The sequence below is a fragment of the Lipophrys pholis genome, assembly GCF_963383615.2.
Source record: "Lipophrys pholis genome assembly, chromosome: 14".
NCBI classification, from domain to species: Eukaryota; Metazoa; Chordata; class Actinopteri; order Blenniiformes; family Blenniidae; genus Lipophrys; species Lipophrys pholis.
Window position 1 is genome coordinate 15,585,207 of NC_137633.1, and position 27,075 is coordinate 15,612,281.

Here is a 27,075-nt window from a genome sequence, read left to right on the forward strand (position 1 = left end):
GTTGTGCAGTCTAGTGTCAACATTATCGATTAAAAGTCCGCCCCTCCACACACAAAAAAAATGAAGATTTTAACATTTTTGAAAATGTTTTACTTTTATAATTCTTCTTATGCTATTTTTGTCCACTAATATATACATTGTACAGCTTTTGTATTTTTTTTTTTTATTTATTTATTGTGTTCTACAAAGCTTATTCACTCTGTACACACAGGGAATCTTTTGAGTGTTCATTAACGTGAGACTTGAAAAAAAATACAGGTGAAACATTTGTTAAGGCGATGGTGAGCAGTAAATCCCAGATTATTAACTATGTCATATCGCCTCTAATTTACCATTGGAAAGGGCACATTTGGCTGAAAAGCTACAGGTCAGGTTCAACTTTCTCCATTCTAGCTATATTTAATTGCACACTAACACGCACAAATAAGTTCCAAATTTAAGCAAATGTGTACAGGTTTGTTCATGGTTTATAAATGTTTAGATATGCTCATATCCATTAATGACTGAAAATGTAATAGCTTAAAAAATTATTTTTGATGCACAATCCAAAAACTGCTTTCAAAGATGGATTCTTGTGTTGGTTGAAAATATACATATAACTGTGGTTGGCTTTAGTTTTCCCAAAGCTCAGGCTAATGGTCGGCCTGGCTCCTCATTTCAGGCATTGTAACTCCCAAACACATACATTTTCTAAAAGGGGCTAATCAAGCATTCACTTCTATTTGTTTACAAGTGTGTCCATAAAAGTGCCATCTTAATAAGTGCTCTCTATTCACTAACTGTGTAAAAGTACAATGATGTTCATCACTAAGTGCCTCTACCAATCTTAAAAGGGTAAGATTCTTGTAAAGTTATATACATTTCTAAAATATGGGAAGTAAAAAGCAGAAACGTTGTTTATGACGTCACAGATAATGGAAGTCAGCTCAAGCAACCACTTATTTATATATTTTTTTTTATGTTTTTATAATGTTGAGAAATTAGTTTTTATCGGGGATACATAGAATTGCAGCAATTTATCGATTTGTTTTTTGTTTCTTTTATTCCTGGCGTTCACATAAACAGTTCCTCCTCCCTGACGTCACTTCCGGTATTTAAAAATGTCGGACAGCGCTTTCTCTTAAATGAATTGTTTTGCTGCTTTAACACTGGACTAGTCAGGGCTGCTTCAATATGAAACGACTCCTCAGACAACTATAAAAACCCGGAGCGGTTTAAAGGAGACCCATACAAGTAATTCTGCTTCTTCTACTATTTTTTTCATTCCGGGAACACGGAGAAAATGCGCCGTGCTGTGAAGAAGTGCTCTCGTTGTGTAATAACGCAACATTGCTGCTTCCCACCCAAGACGATTAAATTGTCGCTCAGTTTTATTTTAACTTGAGAACCAGCAGAATAATTTCTTACTCAGGGTCAGATTAGCTGTGAACGACACAGACGATAATGCACGTGAACTGTAGCAGCGTCACTGTTGGTTGTACAGAATCCAGTAGTGACATTAGCTGGTGCCAGAGACACTGTTTGGATTATATGATGTTTGTTTGTCACTCTGACTGCTCGTAAATAATCTGATCAAGTCCCAGGATCTCTGTCAGGTGACTATCTCATGAAATAAATACTGAAGTCAGTAGAGATACCTAAACAATCTACCTCATAACCTCAACAATCTTTATGTGCTTTAGTACTTCCCTGCCTCTGGTTTACTTGTTAATTCAAGTGTAATTATTAATATATAACTTGGTTCACTGTGTCGCCCACTTCACTCTGAAGATAATTGTGGAAAATAATGCTTTACAAAGCTCAGTTTATTCACTGTCAGTACATTTTACACGTTATACAAAAGCAATACTCAAAATCAGGTGAATACTGTATCGGAAGTCCCATAAATAAACTTAACTTGGTCAGATAACATTGATACACTGAAGTTACAGTAAAAACAAATAAATCTTCAATAAGGCAGAACAATGTATGTAGGGATCAGGGTTTTGTTACGTTTGTCCCACTGCGGTTTTAAAATGAAGCAAAACTAACTTTGTATGTCTTTAATTCACTAACAAAGATGGTATTCTTTAACTCTGCCGCATCAACAGCTGATTGAAATATTGTCTTGTCCTTTTTTACTATGTTTTCATAATTCGTCTTCCTTTAGAAATACTTTTTTACATCATATTGTTTTTAGTATGCTCGCCTCAGAGCGAGAAGGCCATGAGTAAGAACCTAGGCCGAGACTCGCGTGTGGAGTTTGGATGTTCTCCCTGTGTATGTGTGTCGGTTTCCTCCTACTGTTCAAAAACATGCATGCGCAGTTAATTCATGCATGTGAATCTCTGCACATCTGTCTATGCATTAGTTAGTTGTATATAATGTAATTCTTTACATTCACTCATTCAATCATAATGAAGGACATTAGTTTAGTCGTCCAATTGTAAATACTTGGTGTATTATTTATAATCTAATATAATTGAAATATTTTCAATTTTTTAAAGATTTCACCATGAGCAGTCGACGAAAGAGGGCCCCTCCAGTGAGGGTGGATGAAGATGCCAAGAAGAGGCTGGACTGGAACATGCTGGAGGACCGTGTGAACGAGGCCATCCAGGAAGACGACCAGACGCCAACGTGCTCTCTTCTTTCTGTGAACTCCACTTCCAGCAGCACCTTCCTTCCTGCAGCAGAGGACACCACGGATGCCGGTTTCACCCGCTCTGTCCGGTTCTCGGAGGAATTCCCAGGCACTTCTTCAGACGTCGCCTCCATCTCGGCCTCTCTGGCTCTCACCGTGTTGCCAGCTCTGAAGCTCAGCCATGTTTGGAAGGCCCTCATCGGGGAGTTCAGCGTCCGGCCAGCTTGGCTTCCAGCCGACCACGAAGAAAGAGCTTTTACGCTCCACAGGATGGGAGATCAGCTCTGCCTCAGCTACAGCAGCCGCGATGAGAGCTCAGCCCTGCAGTGGAGGCCTGATGAGGACACATGTACGGCTGAGTGCAGCCTCAGTCGAATCCCACTGGAAGATCTGGACTGGCTGCAGAAAAGGAGGGTGGTGCAGCTCTGCTACCAGGCAGAAGACAAGTTTCTGAAGGTATTCAGAGCTTTTGTTGTTCAGAAACAATGCACTTATCCGATCCGTCTAAGTTCCAGATGGTGGGTTCAGGAGCAGACCGCACAGGTGGCGAAAGCTAAAATGTCCTGAAATGAAACTCGCTCCCTCCACCGGGTCTTTCTATAGTACCTTCTGGAGTGGACGAAGGCAAACACTGAAGAATCTAGTGCGATGCTTTTATGAGGGTTCCTGTTTGTGTGTGTTGGGAACTCAGCCAAATGAGGGGCAATTGTGACATCATCATAACTACAGGTTATCATATATTGTTTCTTCTATGAGAGAGTGGACAGTGAAGAACGGACAGAAACTAAAGAGGATTTACTGTTAGTCTTTAGGCTAACTGAACTGGATATGAAATATGAAACGGTACGACCTTTTAAAAACGTGACATCATTTCCTATTCATGTTATTGTCTGCCTCTGCTTGGCAGGTGGGGATATACTTGGTGGAAACTGGGCTTGGGAAGTCAGAGTTCCTCGGTGAGGGAAACTCTCGGCTGAAGAAAGCAAATCAATTAATGCAGAAGATAATGGAGTATTTCTACGATTTCATCATTCCCGGTAAGTGTCCCGCCCTGAAGTCTGACGATCCAGGCTCTGTAACTCCATGACAGCGTTGCAAAACATTTGCATCCCACTGAGGAAGTTCTTTCTCCGTGTTTTATATCCAGAAGTTGTAGAAAATGAGGAGGAAGAATGCGATACTGACCTGGAGAGGCAAAATGTGGAGGAGCTCTACGATTACGTCAGACTTCTGCACCAGGAGGAGAGCCAGGAGTCGACCTACGATGTCCAGCACAAAGCTCTTCTTCCTGTACTCCGGCCTTATCAGAGCCAGGCGGTCAACTGGATGCTGAAAAGAGAGAAATTCAGAAACACCTCAGCTAAAGGTGGTCTCATTGTTGATGGTGTAAATCTCACTTTAAATCTTGGTTTTGGTAGTAATCTTCTTTAAAGATTGGTCGTCTAAGCCACAGTTCTTGTCCTGTCAACATCACACCATCTTTGACTTTCAAATGCATTTAGTCACTCTGTATTTCTTCTTCACAGAACAATCGCTGCATTTCCTCTGGCGGGAGTTGGTTGCATTGTGTGGCAAGAAGTTGTTTTACAACCCATTTACTGGCTGGTGAGATCCCTGTTCTTCATTTGATAAAGGAAGCAGTTCATTCATAAAATATCGGCGCCACTGCAGAGCAAATTTCTTCCTGTTGGGGGCTGCCACGGTGGATCATCTTCTGTATCGCATCTCCTTAATCACACCAAACGCCTGCTCATCCTCCCTCATGTCGTCCTTCAGCTTCCTCACTGGCCTCTGCAGCTTCATCACAACACCGTTTCTCTCTACTTTCCCCTCCAAACTGTCCAACATGAGCTGCCGCCCTCTGCAAAGACATACAAAGCAATTAACAATGTATTGAGCGCAAAATAAGGTGCAGAAATCTTTATTGTTGCATGAAAATGCATGAGTGGCTTCTGCACACTGGGTGAGCATGCACTGCCCTTCAAACCTCAGCTAAACTGAGGAATATTTGGGAAACGAATGAATTGACTTAATATTGTTAATACATCCACTAAAGATATCAAGCAGGAAGCAGCTTTCTATACACAGATAGTTTGACAGATGAAATAAATTCATGAAGCAGTGCAACACAGGACAATGACAAAATTCATTAAATAATGAATTAATTATGTCACTTGTTTTGTTTTTCTTTTTACAGAAAAGGAATTGATACATGATTGAATTAATTAAACATTTATGTATTTAATTCAAATTCTAACAAATTAATGACATAATTAAGTAATTATTTATTAGTGTGTTTATTTATTTAATTCTGGCAATCTTAGTCCTCCATAGTGACCTCCCCTTGCAGCTAAAATAATTAGATAAGACAGAGATTTCACATGCCAGAAACAAAGTATATCTCACCCTATAACTTCTTGGGAATATCACCCTTTGTGCTCACCGTCAGTTGAGTCAGCGAGAGAAAGCTGTAGCTCCCCGCATCCCTACCTTGGACCCATAAAGCTTGTATAGCTGATAGATGATTTAACCCTTTAACTGTTGTGGAAGTGCATCACCTTTGTTTTTCACATCTCCACTCATTGTGATGTTGTTTCTTTCCAGCGTGATCCGAGAGTTCCCGCTGGCTGGCATCGAGTGGCCTGGTGGGATCCTGGCGGACGAGATGGGCCTCGGAAAGACGGTGGAAGTTCTGGCACTCATCCTCTTTCACACTCGGCAGGACCTCGAACAGGAGACCCTCACGCTGCCTGTGGTGAGGATCACTCGGGTTGTTCTGATGTGCTTTTCCTTTCTGTCTCCTCTTCAACTTCACTCACCTTGGTTCCTGTTCTTGGCACCAGTGAAAGCTGTATGCATTTTAATGGTGGTTTATATTTTTTTTTTGGTTTTACAGGGAAAATCTGTGAATTACTTTGTTCCTCCTCCTCCGCTAGAGAGAAAGAAAGTGAGCCGGCGCGAGTCCGAAGCTCAGCCGAAGATTAAAATATCTTACCCTGGTAAGTCACTCATAGTCCTCTCTGACGGTCCTCGTAAGTATTTTCAGCTTGATTTGACATTTTTTAATATTATTTTCTCCTGCAAGCCGTGCGTGTCATGCTGCTCACCGCAATAAAGGAGATGAGATCTGGCAAGGGAGCCTCGGTCAACGCCATCTTCACCTACATCCGCGCCACTTACGGCTACGATCTCCTCAAGAACCGCAACCACATCAAGAAGACGCTGACGAAGCTCATAGATGAGGGCGTGGTTGATCGGGTCAAAGGTCGTGGCCTGGCGGGGTCATTCAGGCTGGGAAAGAAGTACAAAGAAACAAAGAAAACGTTGGCAGCAGCGACCAAGTCTGTAAGGAAACCAAAACTTTTCTGACGGAAAATAATTTACTGTTCCAAATGTGATTCTATTTTGATGTCTGAGTTTCTCTGCATTTGTCTTTGCCAGAGCTTTAAAGTCACAGAGAGCACGCCCAGGAAAACATTTCAGAGACGAGCGAAGGAGAAGGCAGAAGCCGCCCTGCAGAACTCCCTCTCAGAAGATCAAACCGATCCGAACTCCCCAACATCCGACTTTCCTGTGCCCGAGGAAACAAAAGCAAAGGAGGAGTGGGATGAAAGCGCCACTGAGAAAGCAGACCAGTCGGACGACACGCTCGAATCCTCCGTTGCACTTTTACAGACGTCTCAGGAGAAACCCGACGCAGGGGAACTGTGCAGAGCGAAGGATCTACCTGAAGAATCTCCACAGCTCGCGGAGGCTGAGACCCCGACCAGAGCCTCCGTTGTCCCTTTCAACACCCCCGATTATCGCTTCGAGTGCATCTGTGGTGAGCTGGGCATCATCGACTACAAGGCCCGTGTCCAGTGTATGAACTGTCAGCTGTGGCAGCACGCGGACTGTGTGAACTATAAAGAAGAAAGCCTGGAGACCACTCCTTTCTACTGCCCTCACTGCCTGGTAGCCATGAAGCCGGTGTCCACCGGTGCGACGCTCATCATCTCGCCCAGCTCCATCTGCCACCAGTGGGTGGAGGAGATCAATCGGCACATCCGGTCCTCCTCGCTACGAGTGCTGGTGAGGGAGCATGAGTCCATGATGTCGTCTCATTTTTAAGATGTCTGTTTTTTCACTGGGATATCTTCTCCTCTCAGGTTTATCAGGGCGTGAAGAAACACGGGTTCATCCAGCCTCATATGCTCGCCGAGCAAGACGTAGTCATCACCACCTACGACGTGCTTCGCTCGGAGCTCAACTATGTCGACATTCCCCATAGTAACAGCAAAGACGGCCGCCGCTTCCGCAACCAGAAGCGTTACATGGCCGTGCCCAGTCCCCTGGTGGCCGTGGAGTGGTGGCGCATCTGTCTGGATGAGGCTCAGATGGTTGAATGTCCCACTGCCAAGGTGAGCTGAAGGACACAGGTCAGCGTGTCTTGTGTCTTCTTTGTTGTTTTCTGGTTGTGGTTTTTTGGTTTGTTGATGATTTCTTTTTGCCCGTCAGGCAGCAGAAATGGCCCTACGTCTGGCATCTGTCAACCGCTGGTGTGTCAGCGGCACTCCCGTGCAGAGGGGCTTGGAAGGTACCGAGAAAATCTTTTACACCTAAAAAAAAATCACATTATCATGAAGCAACCAATAATGTCATTACTTGCCAATAACATAAAAACACTTTTCCATAATGTTACATTATTGGCTGATTGTTTTATTATTAAAGTTGCATATCATTCTGAGAATATAATAACTGCGCCCAATAATGTAAAAGTAGAAATACTGTATACTACATTTCCTGGAAATAAATATTTTTCTTCTGCAGTTTTTGTGCAGCTTGCTTATCAAAAATTGCGGATCTCATAGTTGCCATATTTATTCATCACTGTGCCCCACTTTCTCAATGATGGAAATGGGATTTTTTAAAAATTTTATTACATTATTGTCAAGTCTTTACATTCCTAATGGCCTAAGTTAGCACATTACTGGGAGTTATTATCGATTGCTGCATAGCTAGAAAAAGTTCCCCAAACTGTCATAATTGAAGGAAATTATCCTCCCTGGCCACCGTGAATGATTTTCTTCTTTGGTTAGATCTCTATGGCCTCGTGCTTTTCCTGGGCGTGGACCCATACTGGGTGAAACACTGGTGGGTCCGGCTGCTGTATCGGCCTTATCGACGAGGGAACACGGAGCCCCTGTACAACGTGATCGCTCAAATACTATGGAGATCCGCCAAAAAAGACGTCATTGATCAGGTACAGGATTTTTTTTTTTTTTTTTTTTTTCTCTTTGCGAGAAGGACCTCAGTTCAGGTTTGATTTGAGACCCGTGTGGAGTTTGCTTGTTCTTCCCATGAGTTGTTGTCTCTGAGTACTCCGGTATTCCCAAAAACATGCATTTGAAGTAAGCTGGTGACTCTGAATTGCCAGATGTTATGATGTGTGATGCTCTGTTCTGACCACAATCTTGAGTGTCAAAAGGCCTCAAATTGTAGAAGAAAATCTCTATAAAAAGTATGTGACGATTTTCAGCCTCGTGAGAGAAGAGTTTATTTGTGTTGCTTTGACTGTTGCATAATCCTTCAACAGCATTTCTATAACTGAGAAGTAACTCTGCATCTAGCTTAGTAATCCCTTCGCGGAGTGTTTACTGGTCTTGTATCTTTCACTCTCTCTCTCTCCAGATCCAGATCCCCCCTCAGACAGAGGAGGTGCACTGGCTGCGCTTCTCCCCCGTCGAGGGTCACTTCTACCACCGTCAGCACGAGGTCTGCTCGCAGGACGCGTTGGTCAAACTCAGGAAGATCTCCGACTGGAGCCTGAAGCTCGGCAGCCTGGACCGCCGAACCGTCAACACCATCCTTTGTCCGCTGCTGAGGCTGCGGCAGGCCTGCTGCCACCCCCAGGCGGTGAGGGGCGAGTTCCTGCCTCTGCAGAAAAGGTAGACCGCTCTCTGGCGTTAACGCTGCCATTTCCAGAGATTCAGTTAATTGCAGCGTTGCAAGTCCAGGAAAGCTGTTGTAGAACTGTGTTTCCTTCACATAATCACTGTAACTTCAAGCACACGGTCAACAATATGGCAGATGTGTATAAATGGCTTTAAGTTTTGGGGGTCAGCCTGGATACATTTCCCATATTGAGATACTCACTTATGTGTATGAGAGAAAGAAGTTTCTGAAAATAACAGACAAGCTTGCTGAGAGATTGTTCTCCGTCAATCCTCCATCAATCCTCCACAAAACCATCCCACTGCCCCATCATTGCATTGTAGCTTTTACATCGGTGTTGTGGGATTTTATGGCTCAGAAGTTGTCTTCTGATCACAAGGTTGATGGTTCGATCTCTCCATTTCCACTCCCAAGGCATGGAGCCACAAATTGCTCTTAATGGTGTGTGAGCACTTTGCATGGTGTGTGCATGAAGCAATGAAAATGCACAATAATAGAAATCTTTTTAATTTACATCATGTTGACCTGTCTAGGCCACCGTAGGTTGAAACTCATTCTTTTTTTTTCTTAAACGACGGCTGCAGGAGTTGATTAACATCAGCCCCATTAAATCAGCACCACATCATTAGTGGCTGTAACAGACCCGAGCGAACCTTTTGTCACCTATTCAGCGTGAGGCAGTGTTTATTTAAAGATCCTGTGTGGTTTGAGCTGGGGGGATGTGTTAAGTGGGTCTATCCGTGTGCCTCCCCTCGCCAGCACCATGACAATGGAGGAGCTCCTGAAATCCCTGCAGAAGAAATGTCGAGTGGAGTGTGAAGAAGCTCACAGACAATTGGTGTGCGCACTCAATGGTCTGGCTGGGATCCATATCATCAGAGGTATAAGACCCCCATATATGCACTTGTGCTCATTTGCTCGCTGTTTCCCATGGGAATCCCGTCAACCGAAACACAAGACGCGGTCTCCCCTTTGTGTCTCGCAACACTTTTCGTGCGAAGACGTTTTTGTTTAGCAAAGGCGATATGCGTATGTCGCTGTTAAAGCGCATCTTGATCGCACAATGTGTGACGGACATATTGAGTGTCGGTAAGGATTTTTCTCACCGCCTGCAGATGAGTTTGTAGAGGCGGCGGAGATGTATAGAGAAGTGCTTCGTTCATCGGAGGAGCACAAAGGCCAACTGAAAACGGATTCATTACAGGTTTGTGGTCTCGTCTCTCTTTCATCAAAACTGCAATAATCAACAAGACGTCTGCTAAATTTCTCACACAAACTAAAACTTGTTTAGTTTTTTTTTTCCATCCAAGTCTGTATTTCAGTGGATTTAAAGTTATCTGATCTAAAATCTTCCATTATTCATTATTTATTTCCACGTTTGGTCAAACAGAGGCTTCATGCTACACACAACTTGATGCAACTATTGAACGCAAAGCATCCTGGGATTCCTCCCACGCTGAGAGACGACCGATTGAGCGAAGAGGTAAGAGAAATCAAATAAAATTAAACAGTTTTACTTCAATACTGTATCATTTTTTTTTTGATTTAACTTAGAGCTGAAACAAACCTTCAGGATTCATTAGTGTACATGTGGTCATTTTACGTTTAAAGTTGGACTTCACAATGGAAGTTTTTACCACGTTGGTCTGAATATAAGACCAATGGGTTTTTTCCACGGTTCATATGAAGATCAATGCAGGCAGGACTCCCGACTCTACAACGACGGCTGAATATAGCTGAAGAAATATGCGTGATGGAGAAACTTACTTATATTGTTAAGCTACAAGAAGCCCAATATGAAAACACAGTGGAAACATGGAGCATTTTCCAAGTCCAAATGAGTCACCACCAATATAGACACAGCAAATGAATAACTTTAAAACGGGAAGATGATAAATGTTTGAGGTGATTACATCACTTTTCTTTTTTTTCTTTTTTAAAGACTATAGATGATAAAGGATTCTCACTAATCAGTTGGGATTTCTCAAACAAAAGAAAAACGATTAAAAAACAGAAAGTGGTGCAGTTTCTTGATTCATTTGTGTGTCTCTGCAGGCGGAGCAGCTGCGGCAGCACTACATGACCAAGTACGACTCGGAGGTGGCGGACGCCCATCAGGCCCTGCAGCCGGTGCTGCAGAACATCAAAGAGCTGAAGAGAAAAGTGAGAACTCCTCCAACTTTCACAGAAACTTGTGCCTCAGTGACAAAATATATAGAAAGATGAGCAAATTTTAAATATTATTGCAGATGTGGTCGAAAGAAATAATGCATCAGGTTTCTTGAAATTTATGTTATTTCATTTAAAAGTACGTTTACGCAAAATGTTATTTGCCACTGGCCATCTTTCAGTTTAGTTTAAGCGTGTCTCTGAAAATGACACTGTTGTTAAATAGTTTATTGTTCTGTTAGTTATTTCTTACTGACTCAAACGTCTTTGAAATTCAATTCATGATCATTTTGACCGTTGGTGGAAAACACACATTTTCCTTTAAAATATTCTAATATTTTGATATACTGTATTTTCATGACTTTTCATGACAATTATAAAGAAATCAGGCCTTGAAATATTTCAGTTTATCTTGTATTTTTAGAAAAAGTGAACTTTCCCATTGTATTATCTTCTTTTGTGGTGGACATGTACGTTGTTTATAAGTGTACATAAATTTAAACAAAGAGTAGAATTTAGATCATTTAAATTAATTGAGACTAACTGATTTTAATGTCTACAATTAGCTTTTTGCCGGCTGACAAAAGCTAAAAACATACTTATATTCAAAAAACACCCCAAAAAAGACACCCACAAAATAGCACACTGTATTATCGCACACATGTATCACAACAGGTGAATTTTTAAAATGGGCATCATGTCCCTGTTCGTTATAAAAGTAACTCCATCCTGATAACTCATGACATACAAATTAGACAATACGTCTAATTTTAAAGATTCCTTTTTTTTTTTTTTTAATAGAACAGAGATTCAATAATTACTTCACATTCATAGACGGTGCCAATTTCAATGTAGCGGCCATCGAATGGTGCATTACAGTCAAATAAAAATCCTATCCCAAAGATAGAGAAGAAAAACTGAAGTTTAACAGGAACAAACATGCAGAAAATAAAGACTCCGAGGTGGGAGCTTTCTGTTCCCACTAGTTAAAGTCAGTTGGGATCATAGAAGAAAACACATGACTCAGTAAATTACAGAAGTAAATAAGACGTGTGTTTGTGAAAATGATTAATCGACTCATCATGTTGGTATAATTAGTAATTTTTGGTTTATAAATGTCACTGCTTCTAAACCACGATTAATTTCATCCCCCTAGGTGAAACTGAACTCTCCCTGGTGGCTGGAAGTCATTCAGCGGGCGACCCGAAGCGCCACTGACGACGACCTGGTGTTCCGAGTCAAGAATGAGCTGACGTCCAGCTACAAGCAGCAGGCCAACAAGTTCTCCCTGGCAGACAAGTAAAACCGTCTCACCAACATGGCCGACGCTCAGAAGTTGTTTTCGTGCCGAAGCGCTAAAAACAACCCGACCTCTGTGTGCTGCAGGTTCCGCGACGCCTGCGGGCTGCAGTTCCTGCTCACCACGCAAATGCAGGGTCTGATGAAATCTCAAAAGACTGTCCAGGAAGCCGTGAAGAGCCTCGAGGGGCCCGCGTCTCAAAAAGTCATCGATGAGGCAACAATTTGTCATCTGAGGCCGATGAGGCTGCCGCTCAACAAGTAGGTCGCCACCACCTTGTTTCCTCTTCTGAAGGAGTTTTCTACCTGATATTCAATTAGCATTCTTCACAGTTTCAAGCCCACAGATTTGAATTGAACAATTTCAGCTTGCGGAGTTTTTATAGAACATCTTAACAATTAAAACTTTCATGTATTAAGATAAACTATTCAGTACAGTTGTACAATCAAATATCTCAAAGAGACAGTAAAAGTACAGATATTTGTGTTTGATAGAGTCTTTCTGTTTTGTAAGCATGCATTATAGCAGCACATCTACTGGAAAGCTTCTATATTCACATGCATTTGTGGGATGGACAGCAGAAAAGACTCTTCATGGAAGCAACTTTTATATTCAGCTCCTCTGCTCATCACACAAATCTGTCATAATTCAAAAAGACATTAGGCATTCCTTTGTTAAAAGATTTATTACCCCCTGTCTTGTCTTGTCTCTTGACTTTTTTTCCTAAAGAAAATGTATTTTACTAAGTAAGCCATGTCTCAATAATCACCACAACTCTCTCATTTCCTGTATCATTGCTACGATTGTTTAGAAGAATTACTCACTGTGTCCTCCTCCCTCGTCTTGTTTCAGCTGCGTGTTTTGCAAAGCAGACGAGCTTTTCACCGATTACGAGTCCAAGCTGTTTTCTCACACGTGAGTTGAGCCGCGTTCCATCATCAAGACAGACCACAACACTCCTTTACGATTGATTTCTTTTAATGACTGACAGGGTGAAAGGTCAGACGGCCATCTTCGAGGAGATGATCGAGGACGAGGAGGGGCTCGTGGACGACCGTCTCCCCACCACCAGCCGAGGTTTGTGGGCAATCAGCGAGACAGAACGTACCCTGAAGGCCATCTTGTCCTTCGCCAAAGCCAAACGTATGGACCCGGAGCTGGTGGAGGAGGGAAACATGTTTATGGAGCTGTTTGAGAACTGGAAGAAAGAGTACAAGGTTTGTATTTTACTCATACATAAAGGCAAACAAGGTAAAAGAAAAAAAATATTATTTACTATTCTTTAAATACTATCTGAATCATGTGCTATAACAACCAATAATGTAATAAATAACTTGCCAATAGTGTAATAAGACATGTGAGCATTTAAAAAGTCCTTTCAAAATGTAATCACTGCAGCCACTATTGTAACAAAAAAATAAATAAATAAAAATCTCTCTCTCTCTCTCTCTCTCTCTCCAGGTGCTGCATGAGTACTGGATGGTGCTTCGTAATCACGTGTCCGCCATCGACGAGCTGGGCATGGCGACCGAGAGGCTGCGAGTGCGTCTGCCCGACGAGCCCAAACCGAAACTGCTGCACATCATAGAGCCGCACGAGGCGAGTTAAAGACACTCTTTGAATTTTACAGCTTGCTTATGTCGCACGCCTTGTAATCTACATGTTAAGCTAATGGGAATAAGGTTTATTTGAAGCTGCACATCACAGGTACAGGGTATACGTGCTAAAACTATTGGCTGAAAAGCTGTCGAGCCTCAAACCAATGGATATAAAAGCTTTTATTTTTTTGGTTTTGCAGCCTCTGACACTGGATTCGGAGCTTCTGTGTGCTTTCACTCTTTTTATTGCATTCCTGACCCCTCCGTCCTCCTCGGGTTGTTTTTCACTCGCAGGTGGAGCAAAACAGAGTGAAGCTTTTGAACGACCAAGCCGTGGCCAAGTCTCAACTCCAGAAGAAGCTCGGCCAGTTTCTGTACCTCACGAATCTGGAGAAGGTAGATCTGCTGTAACGCAGCACAGATCTCGCTGCACTGATCTCGCTCGGCGTAACGTGAATGTTTGGTGTCAGTCGCAGGACAAGTCCACCGGAGGGTTGAACCCAGAGCCGTGTCCCATCTGTGCCCGGCCTCTGGGGCAGGAGGTGAGTGCTGCGAGCTTCAAGTGTCCGTCTTAACACTGACCCTCAAACTATGACCCTGATTAGGCCCCGAACACCAAGTGGTGCGAAGATCAATAGCGCCCCCCTACAATTTTTAAACATTTGTCTGTGACGGGCAGCATGTTTCACCTACGTCCACGGAATTTCGTAGGCATATGAAGCACGTCAGGCTGCACGAAAACGTCAGTTACAGCCATACCGCCAGACCAACAGGAAGTCTGCTGCTGAGAATTCTGTTTTAGCTTTTAATGTACGGATATCCTACCTATGAACTGCAAAAACTGCTAAACAAAAGACTTTGTGCTATGATTTTATATGTGACTTTACTTCTAATAATATAAACAAAACAATAATGCTACAAAACAAAGCGCAATTGAACTAAAACTGTTATTTACTTTAAAATCAAACTAAATGATTTTGTAATAATAATAAAAAAAGAATACAATTAAATGGTAAATGGACTGTGCTTATGTAGCACAGTTTACCACTTCAGCAGACTCAGTCACATTCCCACAGTTCAGCGTCTGACCCGGAGACACTTTGACGCATCGATGAGGCGAGGCAGGAGATGGAGCCGCTAACCGCGGGATCGGACGACGGCCCCTCTCCTGACCGAGCCAAAGTCGTCCCGGGGAGTTGAAAGCAGCAGTCTTAGTTCTTTTCCCTCCCCAGTGGGCCGTGCTGACCTGCGGCCACTGCTTCTGTAACGAGTGCATCGCCATCATCTTGGAGCAGTACAGTGTGGGATCCCGGCGGCGAGCAATCAAGTGCGCCATCTGCAGGCAAACCACGTCCCACGCGGAAATCTCCTACGTCTTCACAACGCAGTCGTCCAGTCAGGACCAAGACATCCCAGTCAAGGTCAGTCCACACTGAGACTTTAGGTCCTTTGTTAATAAAGGTTTGGGGTCGGTATTGATAACGTCCCTCTTCCTGTGCTTGTTAGGGAAGCCACTCGACCAAAGTGGAAGCTGTGGTGAGAACCCTGAAGAAGATTCAAGTGACCGACCCCGGGGCCAAGTGTCTCGTCTTCTCCACGGTAACTGCAAACGTGATTTATTTCACTGATGTCCACTTCAGCTCTGACCTTTTTCTTTGGGTTTTTTTTTTTTTTTTAATCTTCTTGTCCACAGTGGCAGAGTGTGCTGGACATCATCGCCAAGGCCTTGTTTGACAATAACATGGAGTTCTCTCAAATCAATGGGATTCATAAATTTCAGGTTTGAATGTTTTTGTGTGCTCCATCTTCATCGTAAACTTAATTGTCACTTTAGAGTGACACTGCTGATGTTTATTTCCATTTACCTTTTAAGGACAGTGAGTTTCCAAACAGTTGTTTCCATTAGCGAGCCTCTTCAAATAGTTTCTTGAGCCATTTCCCACCAACCCGCTGGTATGCCGCAGTCTTAGTTTCTTATTTGGGGGGAGATTTTATTTATTTTTTGAGGACAAAATGTAAACCTGTGTTGAATTACTGCCAAATTGTCATTGTTTGTCTTTTTTGATGCCTCCTATCTTTAAAAGATCCTCTTCCTGTCAATGCCTGGTCCTCATATTACCAAAACCATCGTGTGTGATGATCACTGATAAGAAAAAAGTCTGTAAAGTGATTAAGGATTCATCCAAGCTGCAACGTGGCAACATCAATGTAAAAGATAGACAATTAAAGGATATTCGAGGCAGTCAAAAGTATTATACCGTTGCTTTATTGATGTTAAGTTGGTAAAAAAAAACAAAAGTGGGATACAATCATCATATTAAGCATTGGTTAATAGAGAAAAGTACAAACACAAACCCTGATTGGCCGAATCAAAACCTTTTGCTCTCCAAGAGATAAATGAACGGTTTAATTACTATTGACTTGCTGTGACTAGAGTTTTATAAACTGTCCTTTCCCAGGAGAATCTGAGCTCCTTCAAATACGAAGAAAAGATCAACATCCTGCTCCTGCCTCTCCACACCGGCTCCAACGGGCTGAACATCATCGAGGCGACACACGTGCTGCTCGTCGAGCCGATCCTCAACCCGGCTCACGAGCTGCAGGCCATCGGCAGGGTGCACCGCATCGGCCAGACCAAGTAAGAGTCATGGGACAAAAGGTTTTGTTTTTTTTATTTATTAATTCATTTTTTTTACACATTTACATCTTTGAAAAGATGAATCCTTTAGAGGTGTACCGACAGTTAGACGCTCTTAACTTCACTACCTGGTGAGTGTGTTTGCACTTCTAGAGGAAATCAACACAACCTCTGTCAAACAGGCCGACGTTCGTTCATAGATTCCTCATCAAGTCCACCATCGAGGAACGCATGCAGGCGATGCTGAAGACGGCGGAGAAAAGGTGCGTGGAGAAATTGTCGGCGCGGGTGTTTTGCTGTTTGACCTCGGGAGTGACCGTTCGTCGTGTCGTTCCAGTCACACCGGCACGCCCATGAAGCACTCGGAGGCGGCCGTGCTGACGGTGGCCGACCTGGCAGACCTCTTCACCGAAGAGACCGAACCCCTGGGGTGAAAACACGGGAAGACACTGCGCCCCTTTTTATCCATGTGTTGGTAAAAAAAAAAAAAAAAAAAGTTCTCCGATTTTGCACATACCACTTTTTTTACATGAGCGCTCTGAAGTTACAATATGCATTTTCCGAAAAAGACATTTTGGCAAATGGTTGACAATAAACAGGGACATGTCAATCCTTTTTCAACCGTTTGGCAGCAGCTGGGCTTTGGGACACTTGCAGTTGTAAACATACTTTTCTGATTCAGCCACAATTTTGGCCGTTTCACCTCCACGTCTGACGATCGATTAGCCAGTACTGATGTCTGTGGTGATCTGATGTTCATTTAAATGCAACTTCTCTGGATGTGAAGATTTGAACTAATGTGAGGTAACGCACCTTGTGCTGGCTGCATCCATGAAATAAAAGTCTGTCAGCCTGTTGTAATGTGCTGTCCTCGTCTCTCGGTTTATTTCCGTGCAGTAAAAATTGTGAACATTGTCTTTACTTCCTTTAGTTTTCACTTCTAAAGAAGTGAAAAGTACATTCTGGTCAGAAGTGGAAGCTTGTAGGAGGATTTTCCTCTCCTAAACTGTCTCCTTTGATGGTGAAAACAATGCCAGACGGGGATGTCTGACTTATTTGCAATACAAAGAAAGCTAAAGATGCGACGTCGTGGAAACAAATCTTGTAAATCGATCCCATAAAAGCTAAGAAACGTGGAAAAGATTTCTGCCTCGCTGCGGCAGCCGTCTGTCTCATCTCTCTGTTTTATTGTCACTTTACAAATTGTCTGGACAAGTTTAACAGCTGCACGCTGGTTTTACTGAGGTCTCCCCTCATTTCACCAGCCTAACTTTGGTGAAAATAATCCTCTTTTTTGTTTTGTTTTGTTTTGCGTTTGCACACTTTGGGCTTTTGTTATACAGTCTGCTTCACCACACATGCACTCACAGGTCCTCGGCTTTGTCAGCGAATTGCCCTTGACTCGTAATGAGCTTCTTTTCACCTGACTGACGGGGATTCCCGCACCAGTAAAGATTTTAAAGCGTGCAGACAAAAGATGGGGACAACAAAGCGAGCCAGCCCTGTGCTGCTGCTGCTGCTGCTGCCGCTGCCGGCGCTGCTGCTGCTCTTTACATGGTTGCCAGACTCCTTGTTGCTCCCTGTAGGAAGGAACGGTTGTAAGATGTTTACTAAGAGGACATCGCCGCTGTAGGCGGTGACATACGTGTTACCTTGGACTCCCCCCAGTTCTCCCTATTCATGTGCGGAATCTCATTGTTGGAGCGGACATCATTCAGGCTGGTGTTTTAAGGCCGAAGGGAGGCTCCCAGTTCATTAGAACCGTGTTTCAAGGGCCTGCGGTGAGAGCGGGGGTACTATGTCTTTCTGGTGACAGCGAGCTGTGGGGAATACAAGATTCAGAGAAGGATTTTTTTTTGGGGGGGGGGGGGGGGGGGGGGGAATAAAGCGGGGCCGAAAAGGCAGCAAGAGTGGCCGAGCTGAGAGAAACCAGAGGGACAGGGTTTTGGAAGATGGCACTCGCGAGTTTGGTTTTTGCCTGGTTGCTGTTCAGCATGAGGATGGTCACCGCCTCGGCAGCGTATCTGGAGCCTGAAGAGGAGGGTGAGTGCACAGCTTCGGATCCCGCACATCGGAAGATGTCTGAGGACAAAAAATAGAAAAGGACAAACTTATGATGATTTTTTTTCTGGCTGCAGGCTTTTTTTTTTTTTTTTTTTTTTTTTAATCTTCCATCTGCAACTCTTGTCGTTTGTAAGATTAGCACATAATTGCACATCGCGTTTGCACAGAAACAGATCTTTCTATTCGAAAAAAGCTTTGCAAAAGTAATTTTTTTATGTTAATGTGAAGTACTTGCAAATCAATGCAAATAACTTGACCCTGCAGAATCAGCGTTATCAAAACTAAAAAAAAGAAAAACTTGTTTATCAGGATTTATCAGGCAATTGAGAATATTCCACATTTTCTACTGAATTAGTCATCGTGAACACAGGGCAATTATAGAAAACATGAATATATAGAACTTTAGAATAAGTTGCTGCTGTTGGGTTTCTTCGCTTTGCTTTTGGGAAAGAATAACTTCCAGTCGATGAGATTGATGCTTTAACTTGAAATCTCCTTGCACACAGAGCACAAGTGCAAATTCCCCTTTGAGAAATAATAACTTCTCAAGTTATTTATGCAAATAATTCATAGCTAGAAGGATGGTGGTACTCAATAATGTGTAGCCACATCCATCCAGTAAGAACTTTATCCAACTTAGGGGATTTTTTTAAATGATATAAATGGTAAATTGTATATAATGTTACTGAGATTAATGATTTTCAATAGATTTGTTATATACAAAAATACAATATTCTTTATTCGCATTTTGGGATGAAAATGTTTCTAAACATATATCTGATTTTTTAGTCTATTATGAATGGGTTTATATTGCATCTTTAGCCTTCAAATCCATAATGTGAAGTATAAATCACAGGGTTTTTCTTTTTGTTTGAAATGCTAAAGACAAGTTTAAAGTCACGGCTGTGGCGCTTGAGTAAATACACTTATTTGAACTCCTCCCCGGCCTCTCGTGACTATTTGTGTGTAAATACAATATATGGGTTGTTGGGCTTAAATATGCGATGATAAATATGGTAACCATGCGGGATTGTACATGCAAGTCTGAAAAGCAATGAGCGAATTTTAACCATTGGTGAACATTTTCTATGTAAATCTAAGCCATTTTTCCTTCTTTCTATTAGAGCTCAATGAAACTGTCATATGTACCAACGACCACATGGAGGTTGTTATTCCAAGCGCATTTTTTCTCACCAAAGCGCCTCCAGTTTATGTGAGTCAACACCATTCCAACCTTCATCTGAATAAAACTTTTTTTCTGCTTTTTTGCTTTGCCAAACAATGGAATATTTGTCTTTCCTTGCCGCGGTTCTTCTGTGTAGGTCTGGGATTTGCATCTAAATGACCCTGAGTGTCGTGGCGTTGAGGTGGAAGACGTCTACGTCTTCAGCATAAAGACGAACCTCTCAGACTGCGGGACCGTAATGGTATGCTCGTCTATCTCCAGCCAATCATTCGCTCTCTTGACAGACACCCTCAGTCGGTTCCTGCAGGACCCGAGAGTGTAAATAAAGCGGCTCGTGAATTCAGACAGTTAGAACAGCTCTCCACAAAGGAATAAGACACCAGCTTTAACCAATATGAAGACAAACTGCTCTCGGTATCTCCATCATCCATGACATAAAGGCTCCATCATCGCAAACGTCATGAGCAAAATGAGGATCTTTTATCAGAAAACATTAAGAAACTTCTTGATGCTTTTTGCATGAAAGTTAAAAAAATACCAAAACATTTTTTCCCCCCTGTTGTGACGTAAAGGTGGACTGTGAGTTCTCTGTGTTCTGATTGAGGGATCATAGCTGAAGACGGGCAGAGAAAAGCACATCCTCCGAGGCCAGACAGAAAGCAGCGAGGAGAAAAGAAGGGGGAGTGGCATTTATGTCAAGACAGAAGGGCAGTGTTGTTCCTTCGCCTCTGTAACAGCCCACGTCTTCATTCAAAGCCCCGAGGGGACCCTCAGTGGCCTTCCTGGCTTTAAATTATCAGGATTTACATTGAAATGATTATTTGTTGAGGTCCACTGAATAGGAAGGCCGTAAATCATTTACCAACAAGCCCTCTGGTTATTTTAATCCCACCACTCTCATGGATTCAGATTTTTAGTGACGTCTAAATCCTCTTTTCTTCTCTCTTTTTGTCCTTCAAATGCTTTCTCGGAAAGCATTAGGAGTTGTTTTTGCCCTCGTAAAGCGAGCAAAAGGTTAACGGAGAGCGACTTTCCCAGTAGTCCACCTCAGCATTTTACAAGTTTTTTGCGTAGCGGCTGAGGAAAGTGAGGCCAGTGTGAATTCGGTGGCTGTTGCTAAAGGGGAAGAATGCCGTAGCTGTCAGAGGCTTTCACCTTGACGGCGGAAGCCTTTTGAACGTCGCCGTCAGAGCAGACTCAAAACGATTGTAGGGTTTACAGGTCAGACGTTTTCGCTGAAACCCAACAGCTCGTGTTTCACCGATATTTCTGGTTTTATAATCGATGTGTGTGTGTGTGTGTGTGTGTGTGTGTGTGTGTGTGTGTGTGTGTGTGTGTGTGTGTGTGTACACCCAGAAGTGGTAGAAGATCCGGTTGATTCGTCCCATCGGTGAACACAGAAAGTGTCTAAACGTCATGCACCACCTTTTACTCATTGCCGTTTTATAGCTTTTATCTACGTCAGTGGTTTAGAAAAGAAAAGAGAGAGAGAGAAAGAAATCAAACACTATCGCTCACATTTACAGCGTGTAAAAGGAAAACTGTGGAAGTGGACGGTTAACCCCAGCGGTGACTCTAGTTACTTTTTCTGCAACGGGACGTTTACGACTTCACGGTGCCGCAGCCACATTTTTACATTTAGAACATATTAGAATGAAGAGTTCTAGTGTTTCTGTTATTCAGTCAACCAAATATTTTAGCTGTCATTTTACCAGTTACCAGTTTCTTTTTCATCAAAGGTAGAGGAGCTATTATAGTTCCTGCTCCTTAAAAGTATTAATTTGGTGGAAAAGTAACTTTTCCACCATTTGTTTAAACAATACACATTTATATAAACATAGACAGCCCTTAGAAGGGTAATGTTTACGTCAGGTTACTAATGTACTATGGATATAGACCAGGGATCTTCAAGTCACCTGTATGATAACAAAAGACAAGCTACCACAACTGCTTTTTCTTCTTCTACTGTTGCTTCTTTTTCATATAGAATTATTTCTAATCATCATAGGAGGGAAAAATAGATGTTTTTTTTATGTAAAATATCTGTTATTGTACGAATTGATCCACATTAGTGGATCTAAAGTCAATAGATTGTGGTCTAATTTAAATTGGAACAGCTTCAGTGGCTCCACAGTATAACATTTTTAAATAAATTATTTTAATATTTTCAGTTACTTTGTGAAAACTAATCAACATTTGGGATTTTTATTGCTGTCAAATTGATCAAAAATGTTTTTATATATCTACATGGACAGTGTTTGAATCATCCTAAATGAATAATTATTAATACATTTTTATGTACAAATGCGTTTTAAAGAGCATGAATGATAACAGAGCTGCACTTCACCGGCGACAACAAGGTTCAGAAGGAACAACAGGCTGAGGGAAATAGAATAATTGTCACTCTTGATTTTGGTTGATTTCTTTTTCAGCTCCTCCAATGACCTTTTCCTCTCTCCTCAGGCCTCAGATGACACACACATCATGTTCATAAACACCATACACAACAACATTTCAGATGTCATCACGAGAAACTACATCAACATAACCTTTGTGTGCCGTTACCCCATCAACTACATGGTGCAACAGCCCAACGGGGGCAACATGATCAGAGTGGACGTCAGGTGCACTTGTTTTTTCCTTCTCGCTCCTGACCTGAATGAAACGCTCCTGTGGACTCGCTTCGATCTCTTCCAATCCACAGAACCATCACCCTGAACACGGAGGATGGGAATTTCTCCGTGTCGATGCTGCTGTACAAAGACGGAGCCTTTCAGGACCGATGGACGACGGTGCCGTCACTCACCCTCGAGGATGACATCTTTGTCAAAGTTTTCATGGTAAATCCTCCAGAATTCATCGTCACAGACGAGACAAAAGAGTGTTGGACTCATTGAAATAGGAGCGGCTTCTGTAAAAAATAACGAATCGTAACACTGCCTCAGAAAAAGCACCTCCTACTACCAGTTATTATACAAGGTCTCCTTATCATCGAATAAATTATAAGGAATTATCAAGGACAGTTTTAAAATTGTTGCAATTAAAACATTTACATTGCAGTCCACTGATGCTAATAAAGATGTGCACACGATATTTTCAAACTCTTACAGGAATCCAGAAATCGAGAAACACCTCAAATGCAGACTATTTCTGAAGCTGCGCATCGTGAACTATGTGTCATTTTGTTCAGTTTTGTACCCGTCCCTTCAATTGCTTTACTAAATAAATGACAAATAACGGTTTACTTTTATGACTTTCAAAAGTCTCATTTAAAAATGTATCTGAAATTATAATTTTATTATTTAACATTTTCCCACTTTGAGTATTTTATGGAGTATTCTATAAAACCTGTGTGTATTTATTAAATGAACAAGAGTTTTTTTTATATTAGTCCTGAAAACAAAGCATTTCTTAATCTTATTCTTATTCTATTTTTCTTACATATTTTGTTGTTCAAAACAAATTTATTGTTTGTTTTTTTTGTTTTTCTATCTATATTTTCTTGAATTTACTTCATAATCTCGGTCTTTCAGTGCATCCTTCCATCTCAATCTTTCTCTCGTGCCTCTTTCTATTTATATATATCTCAATATTACATATATTGGGTGACATGGCATCTATAAAGGCGAGATATTTTGACAAAAATCCAATATTTACGGCAGAAAAAGTCCCTAAATTGCATGTTTTTTGCTTTCACATTTTTTTTTCCAGAATTCTTTGATAAATGTTTTTAATGTACATTTTGTCAAACATCACTCACGTCATGCATGTATGTTTTGTAAAAGCACTATTTAGTTGAGATATTAGGATTGACATGAGTCCTCGTGGACAGTGTGTATGTCGTGCTTTGGAAGAAGAAAAAAAAAAAACCGAGAGCATTTGAAGCATGCCCGTGCTGTCCAGAGCTCTCTATTCACAGCTATTTTTGGACGGGTTTCGGCACGTTGTCCTCTAATGTTAAGCAATATGTTGTTCATGCAGATATTCTCAGCAACACTGGAGATCTTGAACTCTGCTCGTGACCCGAGCTTGTCTGCTGTTCCACTTCTTCTCCTCGTCGCTGAAACCTCTTTGGCACACCTGTTGTTCGCGCACAGTGACTCAGCAGTTCACAGCACATCGTGGCCCGAGGAATGACTGGACTCGTCCTCTCACCCTGTGTGTCTCTGTAGGTCCCGGCTCACCTGATGCTGCGCGTGGAGAGATGCTGGGCCACCCCGACCAGCGATCCATACAGTAACATTCAATACACCTTCATTGGAGACAGGTTTGTCCAGAGACCCTCACTGTCTTACGCTGATCGTGAGCTTTAATAACTCGTGATCTTCATGTACTCAAACTGGGTTATTGTTTGTTTTGTTTTCTCCACTGGGCTCCTCTTGTTTCGTCACAATTCCAAACAACCACAAGTCCTCTTATGGGAACGCTGTTGAAATCTGAAATAAGAGAGTTTGTTGCTTCGAGAGCCGGACCAGACAACAACTTTCAGCGGCTGGTCATGTGACTCCAGTCTGAGAGGCCACATGCGTTTCATTTCAACAGCTGTGCATACCCCTGACAACCGGGCAGTATTTGGTCCCGTTAGCAACGGCGGGGCGTTGAGGCACACAGCGATTTCGCAGAGGGAACGCAGGAATACTTCAACTAATCTGTGTTGAATCCCCTCTGACTGTGTTTACATGTTATCCCAACTTTAGAAAAAAATAAAAAATAAATCATCGCACAAGCTGAATTTCTATCTCTACTTTCAAACTTTGTCATTTAATTTTAGAAAGCTCTGTATCAGCTGCCCTCCCTGACCCCCTCGACCCCTCTGACCTTTCTGTGTCCCTCTCTAGCTGCCCCGTGCTGTCAAACCAACAGACCCTGAGTGTGATGAGGAACGGTCAGGGTCCCGAGGCCGCGTTCAGGATACAAATGTTCAAGTTTGTGGGCAGCTCGTACACCGACGTCTTCCTCCACTGCAACGTTCAGATCTGCCACAACGGCCCGGGACTGTGCCAGCCTGTGAGTCAGCTCACGCAGCGGCCATTCCTCCAACTGGTAGTCAGAAGCCCGTTCTGACAAGCCGGCTGCTATATGCGAGGCTTACATCCTTAATATAGACCCATCAGTCTGGACATGAGCTGGTTGTTAAGCCATTACTTCAACTAGAAGCAAAAACGTTTCATTCAATCATTAATAATGCATTCTTCAGAACTCAATCTTCCAATCAGACAAACGCTGATCGAAAGGCCATAAAATGTTTGGTAATGGAGGTTTATTTTTATTTATTTTTTGCATTGTCTCTCCTTCTTTAAGTCAAATTACCCAGTCAATAAAATATCCATAATCACAAAATCTTTTCGCTCCACTTCAATGAACCGGTTTTCAACACATTAACATTTATTTTATATTATTTATTCAATTTATGACATGATAGACCTCGTTTACATCAAACGACACCTTATTATTTAATTATCAAGATACGTCACATAAGAAAGAATACTGCAAAACCATTAGCGTAACAGGCGCAATTGTAGACTTAATATGAAGACTTACCACAGACACATTATATATCAGCCATCAAGATTTGAAAAAAAAAATACAGTTACATACTTCATATAAAGACTTAACACAGTTTGAGGTTGAGCACATTACAAAGCAGAGAAAACATGTTGTATAAGTGATGGCCTTTATTTCATCATTTGTATAAATCTTATATTGTATTTGAGTTTAATTACTTATGAACTACAACTATTGTTAAAAACAACAAAAAATTATTGAAATATTGCAGTATATGTGTAATAAAACCAAAATATAAGAATGTTTCACAGTTCAATTGAATTTAAGTGGGAAAAATGAACTTTGTTTCCCAAACAGAACTGCTCTGGTGAAGACGGATCAATGAGATCGAGGAGAGACGTCCCTCTGTCACATACGGTGTCTTACGGACCAATCAGACGAGTATTAAGCAGCAATGAGAAACCTAATCTGAGTATGTACCTCACACTGATCTTAAACGTTTTGCCCTCTTATTTTGGCATTCCAACCTTATCGAGGTCATATGCATGTGTCTTCCTTTCTGCAGCTGCAGCCGGAGTCTTGTCTGTGGAGACCTTTGTCCTCGGGGGGCTGCTGGTGGTCCTGCTGCTGGTCACCGCAGTGTTTGGGAGACTGTGGCTTCGCTCCAGGCGTTTCTACCCGGCACGCGAGGCACAGCTCACCCTGTCCAACATACAGCACATCTCCGAGGTGGCCTCGTGAATCACGGATCTCATCCAGCTGACCGACAGACACAGAAACAAACACGCCAACGATGGAAGTGTTGCTTATTTTCTACTATTATGATGCAATCCTTGATTTGTAAGACAAAAACTAAATAAAAATTCTTCTGAAGTTCGTCTCATCTTCTTTCCATTAGATTAAAAGTAACATTTGGACATCTTTCACTTTCTTCCTTTCACATATTTTAATGTTTCTGCTACTTTAAGTTGTTTGTGAATAACATCGACCGACTGTTGAAAAAACAAAAACAGACTGTAACATCCATCAGTGGGTATAATTACTTTTAACAACTCGAGTTATCATTCATTACAATAATTACCTATACTTGTAACAGCTACATGCAGTACATTTGTTTCCATCATGTTTATATTTCTCACTTAAAAAAAAAAAATCATCATAGACCTTTAATTTTTCCATGAAAGTAGACCATTTTTTCTAGAATTGTTCAATTTTTAATAATTTTTTTTTTTTTTTAACTTTGGTTACTATTAGGTACACAAGTTGTTCGACTCATTGTCAGATATTAGAACACATCAAAATCTAGGCAATGTGCTAACACGACTTCAGTTTCTTTGATAGCAGCAAATATACACACACACAATACAATTTAATAATACAAGGAATTTAAAAAATATATACATTTCACTTGCACACCATCCACATCATTATTAGACAATAATATGGAAGAAAACCAAACTTAATCGTTTTTAAAACTTTTAAGAAACAAGTGGATTATTGATATACACAATAATATATTTATTACGTGACTTATCATCATTTTAAATGGAATTAGGGAGCTACCAAACATGATCACTATAGCCGGATAATACTTTTTGGATAGTGCAATTCGAGCCTGTGACCATCAAAGTCCAAAAACAACATGAGAGACATGTTGTGAGTGATTAGGAGTAAAACAGTCTTCGGGGTATTTCCCCACTCTGTCTATTTCAGGTCGCCCTCTTTCTCTCAGGCTCTGCCTCCATAAATGTGACTGGTCACTTTGCGTCATGACGTCACGGCGTGCGGCGCCCCAAACCGGGATCAACATAACCCGATGTTACGCTGAGTTCTGCCCGCGGGCCAGGTGATGCCTCATTTTGACTGGAAACAGCGAAATAGAGTGATTTTTAAGGCGATTAATGAGCAATTTAAAACTTTATTCTGTGTTTTTTAATCGGCAAAAATCAAGCCATTAAAAAAAATAAATTGCTTAGAAAATAGATACTAAATACTGCGGTTGAAAGTTTATTCTTTAATGTGGTTTATTAAACACCAGAATTTTGAAGCATCAGCTGG

The 27,075-nt window shown here is 41.8% G+C and overlaps 2 protein-coding genes across 2 annotated transcripts; both read left to right on the top strand.

Annotated features, from left to right (window-relative positions):
• The first annotated feature begins 1,077 nt into the window (after positions 1 to 1,077).
• Positions 1,078 to 17,131, top strand: shprh (SNF2 histone linker PHD RING helicase). The gene is made up of 30 exons (XM_080480066.1): positions 1,078 to 1,233; positions 2,487 to 3,079; positions 3,531 to 3,660; positions 3,771 to 3,989; positions 4,150 to 4,228; positions 5,228 to 5,378; positions 5,520 to 5,622; positions 5,709 to 5,968; positions 6,065 to 6,694; positions 6,772 to 7,023; positions 7,121 to 7,199; positions 7,702 to 7,865; positions 8,294 to 8,550; positions 9,317 to 9,438; positions 9,673 to 9,761; positions 9,948 to 10,040; positions 10,613 to 10,720; positions 11,883 to 12,025; positions 12,113 to 12,286; positions 12,879 to 12,941; positions 13,018 to 13,243; positions 13,488 to 13,625; positions 13,919 to 14,020; positions 14,095 to 14,166; positions 14,857 to 15,045; positions 15,131 to 15,223; positions 15,318 to 15,404; positions 16,084 to 16,262; positions 16,445 to 16,525; positions 16,600 to 17,131. The coding sequence occupies exons 2-30, from the start codon at positions 2,495 to 2,497 to the stop codon at positions 16,694 to 16,696; spliced, it is 4,965 nt and encodes a 1,654-aa protein (XP_080336192.1). The 5' UTR covers positions 1,078 to 1,233; positions 2,487 to 2,494; the 3' UTR covers positions 16,697 to 17,131.
• Positions 17,132 to 17,956: 825 nt separating this feature from the next.
• LOC308120328 (alpha-tectorin) lies at positions 17,957 to 25,888 on the top strand. The gene is made up of 9 exons (XM_080480866.1): positions 17,957 to 18,305; positions 19,451 to 19,539; positions 19,649 to 19,753; positions 21,976 to 22,136; positions 22,217 to 22,352; positions 23,685 to 23,779; positions 24,351 to 24,519; positions 25,375 to 25,489; positions 25,583 to 25,888. Exons 1-9 carry the CDS (start codon positions 18,215 to 18,217, stop codon positions 25,756 to 25,758), a joined length of 1,137 nt encoding a protein of 378 aa, XP_080336992.1. The 5' UTR covers positions 17,957 to 18,214; the 3' UTR covers positions 25,759 to 25,888.
• The last annotated feature ends 1,187 nt before the right edge of the window (positions 25,889 to 27,075 follow it).